The sequence below is a fragment of the Lycium ferocissimum genome, chromosome 1, assembly GCF_029784015.1.
Source record: "Lycium ferocissimum isolate CSIRO_LF1 chromosome 1, AGI_CSIRO_Lferr_CH_V1, whole genome shotgun sequence".
Taxonomy (NCBI): domain Eukaryota; kingdom Viridiplantae; phylum Streptophyta; class Magnoliopsida; order Solanales; family Solanaceae; genus Lycium; species Lycium ferocissimum.
The window spans coordinates 7502055-7512701 of NC_081342.1; the positions used below are offsets into that span (position 1 = coordinate 7502055).

A 10647-nucleotide genomic window follows, 5' to 3' on the forward strand; every position below is an offset into this window, starting at 1 on the left:
CACCTTAAGCTATAAATAAAAGTTATCGTTTGAACAAAAAAAAAAAGACATGTCTTTTTCAACTTTTTAATGTTTTACTGATAAGTCTCATGGCTACTAGTCATAAATTAAAAAAATCAAACCAAACCGGTGGTTCTTATTTTATTTAATTTGGTTATGATTTTAATCAATAACCGACCCAAACCGAACCATGAACACTCCTAAATACAACTATCATGGGATAAAAAGAGATTAGTACTCCTCCGTCCATTTTTATTTTTCATCTGAATTAAAAGTAATTATCTATTTTTACTTTTTTAAATATTTTCAATTTAAAAAATTAAGAGATAATTGCCATTTTATACCTATTTTAGTTTTATTAATGTGCAGCTTTCAAATTTCACATTTCTTATGCCCAAACGCCCACTAATTTAATTTTTTTTTTTAAAAAAAGTCACTCCAGTTTATAACTTTACATTATATGACTCTTTAAAGTATACTTTGGTTTGTTCATCGGTGGAATAGTGAGAGCAGCAATGGCGGCACTACAATACTTGGAATCGCTAAGAAATGAGCATCCAGAGCTTTCTGATTGGTACACTACGCTTGCAGATCTGTACCAACGCAAGCTCTGGCATCAGCTCTCTCTCAAGCTCGAACAGTTCGTTGCTCTCGCTGTTTTTCAGGTACGAATTTGCTTGATTTTAGTGTGGACATATAGTGATTGATTATAGGTTAAGGTATTTGGTTTAGAAATAGTTGAAAAGGAGTAGTTAGGGATCTGTAATTTTGGGTTTTGTGTTTATTTTATTCTTATTTTGTGTTTTATGGACTTTTTGTTGTTTAGGTTTGTGATAAATTAGGGGTTTTTTGCGTGATTTTGGTTTTGGAGGTATAGTGATTGATGCTAAAGTTAGGGTTATTTGGTTTAATAATCTGAAACCTTTGAAGGAACTGAAAAGGCGGAATCTTGGGGCTAAGAGAAGTGAAGTGAAGTGAAATGAAGAACAGTGGAGCTTTAGTTGGAGAGTTGCAATTTAAGGGTGTGTTTGGTACGAAGGAAAATGTTTTCTTGGAAAACAAGTGGCCTTGTTACTTTATTTCTAGAGCATTTATATGCAATCTAGCAAAACACTATGGGGGTGGGATTGGGTGGGGACTAGGGGTTCGAGGGTGTTGGGTGGGTGGGGAGGAGACAATGAACTTGGAATGTCACTTATTGAACTTGTTTTCCCTACTTCTATTAGGGAAGTTATTTTCCTCATCTTTAAGGAACTTGTTTTCTTAGAGAAAACGTTTTTTTAAAACATTTTGACAAACCAAACATGGGAAAATTGGAAAACATTTTCTAGAAAATGTCATCTTCCGTACCAAGTAGGCGTTTGAACATGCGATTTCATCTCATGAGATGAAGGCATGATTTGGGATTTCAAATGATGATTTCAAAATATTTAAATGTAAAACTTGACCCATAAGTTTATATTTTGTAAAAAAAGACCTATAGATTTTTTAAATGCGGCAATGTTGATTTGTCTTCTCGGTCATCTTATCGGGAAATGCATGCTCGGCGTGAAGAGATTGGTCGTACCATGTGGGAGGATTATATTAAAGAGTAATTATATTACTATTCATGTTAAATTTCCATTTTATTGAACTAAAGTTTGATTAATTGATGTCGTATTTTTTAGAAAGGTCTTCTATTAGCGTATTAGTTTTGTTATATGAACTATGACTTGCTCATTTGGTAAGATTGTATAAGAATTGGGAAAATTTTGATGGTTTTCACAACTCGTGGGTTTTTTATGTCTATAAGAAAAAATACAACTTAACAAATCCAAATGCATGTCCAAACGGCTCCAAATACACCCTAATTGTTATGCTTTTTTGGTGGTTTGTTAAACATGAAGTTTAGAGCTTTGAATCAGCTTAGGTATAGGTACCAATGCGAATTGCACTGGCTATGGTTCCCACGACGTACATCATTTTATGTGTAGCTGGAGTTATGTGTCTGCATTTCTACCAATGGGAATTGCATTGGCTATGGTTCCCACGACGTACATCATTTTATGTGTAGCTGCAGTTGTGTGTCTGCATTTCTATGTTGCTTGCTGTAACATAATGACACTGAAATTACTAATTAACAGTGAGTGTCATGTACTTATCAGGAAAAAAAAAAAAAAAAAAACCTTAGTTGACTGTATTTAGCTTATGTGTTCATGTGCAATCCAATTCCTTAAACCTCTTCATAGCTAAAATTCTCATATTGGCAATATGGAAATGATAAACCCCATGTGAGGGTGGAGAGCCACCCTCCATAACTAATTGGGATATAATGATTTTGAACCATGGTTGAGATTAGAAGTTCTCTGATATGTCTTGGGATTTAAGCCTCTATCTAATGTCTATATGAAAGTGAGATTGGATGAAGAAGTGATTCTGACAACAGCACACAATTAAATGCTAGTGAAAGGGAAAAATACTACCTTATGTTTTTTCGTCTATACTCTTTTGAGGTTCAGGGGCCTGGCACATTTCTCTCTCCTATCTCTTACTCCTTCTCCCCAACGGTAACTCCCACTCCCACCCCAACCCCCTCTCCTCTCATGGCAGTTCCGACCAGGTACCTCTCTCTCACCTCTCTTTGGCCGACGAGCACCGGCGGCAGTTTTCCGGCTAGATCTCTCCCCTCCTCTCTTCTCTTCTCGTTGCTTTTTTGCTTTTTTTTTTTTTTTCGTTTCTACAACCGGAAACCCCTCTCTAGTAGGTTTCCGGTCGGTTCGGCACAGGTACTCAATTTTTCCGGCAGATTCCGGCGGTGAACAGTAATATCGGCGTGAACAGTAATCTTATACCTTTCCCTATTCATCCGCTTTTCCTCCTCGTCTTTGCTATCTACCAACTTCGCGTATGCCACTTTCTTTGCTTCCACCTTCTCTTGGACTTCTCCATTCCACCACCAGTCCCTTCGGTGCTCACCATGATGACCTCTCGAGACCCCCAGTACATCTCTAGCTACTTTCCTAATACAGTTGGCCATCCTATCCCACATACTGCTTGCGTCCCCCCCTAAGTTGCGTGGACTCTTCACTTTAGATGCTGCACCCGTGTCGGATACTTCCAAAATACACTACTTTTGGAGTATCCGACACGCACCCGCTGGCATTTTTAAAGAGTCCGAGCAACATAGGACTCCCCCCTACTCTCCCAAGCCCCCATAGCCATCAACTTCTCCTCATCTCTCGGGCGGCTGACGAAGTCGAACTCCCCCTTTGATCCTGGGTCATCCACGACCCTCTTTTTCTTCTTCTTCTTAATCTCCAAATCCATCACTAAGAGCTTATGCTGGGTGGTAAGGTTCTCACTTGGACATGTATGAGGGAGCCAAGACCAGGATTAGAACAGTGGGAGAAGACTAGGAACACTTCCCAGTGGAGATGGGGTTGCGGAGATGGGGTTGCATCAGGGATCAGCTCTTAGCCCATTTTTATTTGCCTTGGTGATGGATGGTTTGACGCGGCAAATTCGAGGTGGTGCCGTGGTGCGTGTTATTCGCGGATGACATAGTCACGAGTGCCGAGACCCCCTGACGGAGTGAATGCTTGGCGGAGATTTGGAGACAAACTCTGGAGTCTAAAGGGTTCAAGTTGAGTAGGACCAAGACAGAGTACATGGAGTGCAAGTTTAGTGATGAGACACATGAGGCTAGCGTGGAAGTGAGGCTTGGTACCCAGGCCATTCAAAAGAAAGGAAGTTTCAAGTATCTTGGGTCTATTATACACGGAGATGGGGATATTGACGATGATGTCACGCATCGTATTGGTGCAGGGTGGATGAAATGGAGGCTCGCTTCAGGAGTGCTATGTGATAAGAAGGTGCTACCAAAGCTTAAAGGCAAGTTCTACAAAGTGGTAGTGAGACCGACTTTGTTGTACGGGGCGGAGTGTTGGGCAGTCAAGAATTCGCATGGCCAGAAGATGAAAGTTGCGATGGATATGTGGGCACACCAGGTGAGATAGGATTAGGAATGAAGATATCTGAGATAAGGTGAGAGTGGCATCGGTGAAGGACAAGATGGGGGAAGCGCGGCTGAGATGGTTTGGGCATGTGAAGAGGACAAACACAGATGCCCCAGTGCGGAGGTGTGAGAGGTTGGCTATGGACGGTTTCAGAAGAAGTAGAGGTAGGCCTAAGAAGTATTGGAGAGAGGTGCTTAGACAGGACATGACCTTAGATAGGAGGCTATGGAGGACTCAGATTAGGGTAGAAGGCTAGTAGGTAGTCTCGTGTATCCCGTCGTACTAGTAGTCGCAGTTTTGATCTTCATTTTCTTGTCCTTTGATTCGTGCTACTATATGTTGTTCCTTGTACCACAATTATCGTATTTATCTGTGGTAGCTACTCTGTTTCTTTTTTCTCATCGCTTTATCATGGTTTTTTCGTTTTAGTTAGTTTCATTTTCGTATTGCTTTGAACTGTTTGTGCTTATCTGACCTTTTCTCATCATGTTTTCTCTTGAGCCGAGGGTCTTCCGGAAACAGCCTCTCTATCTTCCGAGATGGGGGTAAGGTCTGCGTATATTTTACCCTCCCTAGACCCCACATTGTGGGATTTCACTGGGTATGTTGTTGTTGTTGTACTCTTTTGAGGTTCAGTATTACCTAATACAAACGGGTAGTCTTTGATAGAAGTATCTTATTCTTATTTGTGATTGATCCTGGATTTGAATAGTTTATTAGTTTCATATAGCATGAATAACCATAGCTAAGATACTGGTATTTTTCCTGTATATTCATTGGCATAGACGCAGATAAGATACTGGTGTGTTGCCTACGCATTCACTGCAATGCTACTATCTGCCATAAGGATCCTGTTACTGAAGTTTGTTGACAAAAAATAAAATATACAGTTATTTAAATCATCTGAATAATACTTCTCCTAACAAATCTAATTTTTTCTTCTGCAAATCTTATCAGTTTCACTTGTCCTTTGCACACGAGTTATTGAAGGATGGTGCTGTAAAATGTGTAGCATTGAGTTCTCTGGGTAGGTGCATGATCAGGGCTGTAGATGTTCTTGAATCTTGCAATGTAGTCATGGAAATATGTGTCCATATAGCATAGGAAATGTGGTGTTGTTATTCTGTTTCTCATTATCTTACTGCACCTTGTTAAATTGCATATGCTAGATTCTCCAGTCGCCATAGTTACAGTAGTTGTCTTTATTGTGTTGTATACAGATCTAATGCCTTTTCTTTTTGTTTCCCTTATTTTGTTCTTAGGCTGGTGACACACTGATACAGCTGTATCACAATTTCATCACTGATTTCGAGACAAAGATCAATCTTCTGAAGCTTGCACATTTCGCTGTAACCGTTTCTCGACAATACTCGGAGAAAGAAGCTGCAATAGGTTACCTGGAAGGAGTAGCTGAGAAACTTCTAAATACTAAAGAGACACGCATAGAGGAGCCGATACTTTATATTAAGTTGCAGATTGCCCTATTTAAGCTTGAGCAAGGGGATCAAAAAGAGTGCAAGAAGCTTTTAGAAGAGGGGAGTGCTACACTTGACAACATGACAGATGTTGACCCCTCTGTTTATGCTAGCTACTATTGGGTTTCATCTCAGTATCATAAAACACGGCAGGAGTTCGCAGAGTTTTACAAAAGTGCTCTCCTCTATCTTGCATACATTTCAGTGGATTCTCTTTCAGAGTCATTCAAGCTGGTATGTTACCATTTAATGTTCTGCCGTTCATCCAAAGAACGATCTTAGAATTTCTTGGCTATGTCTAGCTGATCTCTGCCTCTCTATAGTGGTCTGTCTTGCTATCTTACTCTTGGTATTACATCTCTTTGCACAGAAGTCCTAACATTGAACAAGGTCTAAAATGTGGTGTACTATTGACATCATGGAGAAGGTTGATAAGAAATGTTGCTAGTAGATATCCATGATAATATACATGTGTTAGAGCAATATTTTTAATATATTCATGCTCCTTGCATTTTATACTACTTGGTATCCAAGAGAGAAGTGAATCTTTGGCATAAAGTCTATATAAGCTGTTGATTTGTGTGCATTTCATCTTGACAAATTCTTTGGTATTGGAGAAATGGGCTGAATAGAGCAAACTGGATTGGGTTTTTTTTAACTGACATAGATGATTGATTAATTGATTGTGCACGTATTGATGTGTGCCACAGATATTGCATACCCATTGTTGGGCAGAGCTTAATGATCCCATAAGTAGGTGTCAACATGCATAGAATTGGTGCAGGAGCAAACCATGCTTGTAGTTTCCTCATTGATTGCATTATTTGCTAGATTGCTGAAGGATGGATCACGTATTTCTTCTTATTATAGGGGAATCAATTCATAGTTTGGGAAGCTGTGGAAGGTCCTTGTTTTGAATTTATGATAAGTATGCTTACGGATCTTAATTTTCTAAAATACTGTCAGTCACTCGCATTGTGCTTTACTTGAATCTTTTCTACAAGTTGATTCTAATATCTGCGACTCACATTTATCTTTCACTTCAGCAGTTGCTAAGCATTAAGATGCTGGGAAATAACTCATGCTTTATTTACGGCTCTTTCAGGCCTTTATTTTGTCAAGCTTTTGGGTAGAATGTTGGTTGTATGTGTGGCTGGAAACTCTTTGTGTAACTTCAATCTTCTAAAGAAGAAGCATCTGAAAATTGTTGAGTGTCAATTTTGAGTTTTTTTATTCTATGTAATTGTTTCTTCTATCTTGTCCAGGATTTGGCGTTTGATTTGTCCTTGTCGGCATTACTGGGAGACAACATATACAATTTCGGGGAGCTGCTAGCTCATCCAATTGTAAGTTATTTTTTGTTTTATTTGGACAATTCAAAACATTCTATTGTATCTGCTCAAAAAAAAAAAAAAAAGATCTTCTATTGTATGTCACACGAAGTTGATGTCATGCATAGAAGAAATTTCCATGAAAGCCGTCCCCATCTATTTGTACAACAGGGATGTTGCCTTACACTAAAAAATACAACTGAAACAAAAGTTTGGTTAAAATTTCCACAGTGGTCTCTCTACTATTCTTAAAATTGTAGGTTGTATGCTTCCAAAGCATCCCATAAAGCATCTCTGCCGTGATGTGGCTAAGCTGCCCATTCTAGGAATTACCCTTGCTCTCTTCCTAGCGTATAGGTTTTTCTTGTAATGAATTTATCCCATAACTTCCTCATGAACTTCCATGGACCCATCCCAAAAGGATAGGTGTTTAGCATCTTCCACCCTTTTCCAGAGTGTATCATCTTCACAGTTGTCTTCACCGCCGTTTCAGCAGCAGGCTTTGGTTGTGTAGATGGACAAAAAAAAAAAAAAAAAAGTGAAGGTCTTTCATATCCAAGCTTTCGGAAACAGCCTCCCTACCTTCCAAGGTGGGGGTAAGGTCTGCGTACACTTTACCCTCCCAGACCTCACATTGTGGGATTCAACTGGGTATGTTGTTGTTTGTTGTTGTCTTTCATATCCAAGCCACACATTATGTCAAGGACAGTGTTGATCAATGTCATTGATGCACTCCCCATTTTAAAGCCTCGATCCATTGCCTCCATTTAGACACAGCCAGTAACTTAGGCCCTACATTACCATGACAAATAGATAAGTAGAAAGGGGGTCTTCTTGCTTTAGGCATCTGATAGAAGGAGAATCGCCCACGGGACTGCCATTGATCAATACCTTACAGTGGGTACGTAGAATTTTCACCAATTGACGATTTTGTTACAGAAGTATCAAGAAGTTTTCCAAAAGAAACTGAATATAAAGTATCTATGGTGTAGCCATAGCACAGAGTTATCTGAAATCTTTTAAACTTCAGTTTTGACCATCAAATAGGCTTCAGAAGTAGTGGAATTGATCAGGATTATATTAGAGAGCCATAGTGTGATCTTATGTTGGTTTCTTTGGCAACATTGTGTAGGTTTCATTTAAAATGAGTTGATCCTAACTTTTTTTTACAGATAAAGAGTTTGGTAGGGACACAGGTTGAATGGCTGTATCATATTCTTGAAGCATTCAACACTGGTGATTTAGTTCGCTATCAAGAATTGTGCCGTGTCCATCAAGCTGCTTTAAGTGCTCAACCAGCATTGTTGCAGAATGAGAAAAAGCTTCTGGAGAAGATCAACATTCTGTGCTTGATGGAAATCATCTTCAGGTACCATGGCAATTTTGCAGGTATTGATAATTCCATAATCTGCTGTTGTTGAACTGTAACTTATGGTGAATGCATTTGCATGCAGTCGTCCAGCAGAGGATAGAACTATTCCATTGAGTGCCATTGCTGAGCGCACTAAGCTTAGCGTGGAAGATGTAGAGTATCTCCTAATGAAGAGCCTTTCTGTAAGTGAATTCTTCTTTGTTTAATTAAGATCTAACCTCTCCTCTGTATGCTAACCGGCTTCCACGCATCAAGACATGCATAAGAAAGAAATGCTCATCTTTGTAATGTTATTGGATGTTAAGGTCGTATCGAGATGTGATATGCAAACATAATCTTTTTGCCTATTTTCTCTTGTAGTGCACATGCTGCACACCCAATTTATGCATTTTCTAGTTTATAATTTAGTGAGCTGCGAAAACCCTTTTGGATGGAGGAAGTGTAATAGCTATAAGCTTAATAGCTTAGTTTATCAAGTCATCGGAAGTAGGTTAGCTCCTTCCTTGAGAAGGATAACCTCTCCATTTATTTGTTATTAGTACTTATTGAAAAATCATTTGATTTAAGTGATTCATCAAGCTACTATATCTTAAGTTGTGGCAGCAGTCAAACTTGTTGCTGTGCAGTTTATATATCCCAAATTCCCAACAGTCACTTGGAAGTAATTCTCATTTATTACATTATGCCCTGACTGAAAGCTCCTCCACATGAGCCATATGTAGGTTGCAACCAAGAAGTTTTTAGACGTTTTCTTGTGCTTTTTAGTTCGCTGCCGCCTCATTCCGTTCCCCCCTCTGTTTTATCTTGCATTGCTGTATTACAAATATTTTTTCATCCCAGACCCTCTTATGGATATTTACTTTTTCCTGATGTTCTGCAAATTTTTTCTGGTGTGATATTGTGTTACTGTAGGTGCATCTGATCGAGGGAATAATCGATCAAGTGGAAGGGACTGTTCACGTGTCATGGGTTCAACCGAGAGTTTTGGGTATTCCTCAGATCAAGTCATTGCGAGATCGGCTAGACAATTGGGTGGATAAAGTACACACTGCATTGTCATCCGTGGAAGCTGAAACTCCTGATTTAGTTGCATCGTAATCATTAGTTTCCCAGTTTGCACTTTCAGGTCCCTGTAACACTCCGATCTCTTCTTCCTTTTGTTTCGCTGTCCCTATGAGAGCTGGTAAAACAGCAGAGGTGGTAGTAGGGAGACATTGCTTAGTTTCTCGGGCCTACATTGTATGCTCTGGTTTATGTCCTGAATCGCTGATCTCATTATTTTTTGGATTAAGGTGCTTGTTCTATTACGCCATCACTTTTAGTCTATAGACTATAGTGACGGCATTACCAGGGGATACATGCCAGCCAAATTGTGAAATGGCTTATTTTACCACCTTTAGATATTTTGTACTTCTTAGACCTTTTTATGCAGTACACTTGAATAGAATCCATTATATATTACTCAGTGGTGTTGGATGGTATCTATTTCTTGTGGTTTGGTACGTTCAAAAAGGAAAATAAGCATTAGTTCTGTTTGCTTGATTTCGAGGTCCAAATTGGGGAAGTACTGTATCACTGAGTTTGAAAATCCATCTATTGCTGTTCACTTAGGCCTATGTAAAAACAACTTCTTTGCATTTGAGGGCTTCACTTCTCTTTCCCCAGGTCAGTTCATTCAGCTTGTTCCTCAGTATCGATAGCAGAAAATTGAAAGAGCAGACTTATAACTTGGCTGAACAATGATTTGTGTCTTTCCTTCCAAGTGCAATGCATGTCTCGAGCAAATGGGATTATGTAGTCTTTTTTAAAACGGCGGTGCCAAGTCAGCTTGTACATATTTCGACTATTTCACTAGGTGATTTTCACTAGTAAAGAAAGTGAAACTGGCACCAGGCAGCCAGTTTTATGGCCATTATTTAGAATTAGCCCGTGTTTGTGAAGTATTTAAAGCTTACAACTTAAAATAAGCAATAAATATTCATTTCTTCCCTGCTTCCTAGAAATTCAGGACACTTAAGAAAACAGTAGACATATTGTTTTGAAGTTCAGTTCAAACTGAATGTTAGTTTTATATTGTCCGAATCGTATAATTGGAATATTAAAGAGTGATCTTCATATTTATATTAACGTACAAGCGAAATGGAAAAATTATCATATGTTCTAGAAAGAAGGAAAATATTGAACTGAAAGAACTGTCTTGAAGTTTTAAATTATGGAGTTCAAAGCTTAGGACAGTAAAGTTAAAAGTACTCGTTAAATTTGGAGGCAAACGCCGGTTAAATCTTAAACAACTTCAGCCCTTTCACCATTTGTCGAATTTTCAAGTTGATTAATTTGGTTTGGACGACTAAAGCTTTGTCCAACTGCAGGTAAAAGAAAAACTAAACCGAATATATACACATATTCGTGGCGCATTTGTTTGTGTAGAAGTGATAAGGAGAATGAAGAATGAATACTTAAGTAATTAGCAAAAA

At 38.8% G+C, this 10647-nt stretch overlaps 1 protein-coding gene across 1 annotated transcript; it reads left to right on the forward strand.

Moving 5' to 3' along the window:
- The first annotated feature begins 477 nt into the window (after positions 1-477).
- Positions 478-9634, forward strand: LOC132042263 (26S proteasome non-ATPase regulatory subunit 13 homolog B). The gene is made up of 6 exons (XM_059432878.1): positions 478-665; positions 5258-5704; positions 6736-6816; positions 7974-8170; positions 8256-8355; positions 9086-9634. The coding sequence occupies exons 1-6, from the start codon at positions 516-518 to the stop codon at positions 9269-9271; spliced, it is 1161 nt and encodes a 386-aa protein (XP_059288861.1). The 5' UTR covers positions 478-515; the 3' UTR covers positions 9272-9634.
- The last annotated feature ends 1013 nt before the right edge of the window (positions 9635-10647 follow it).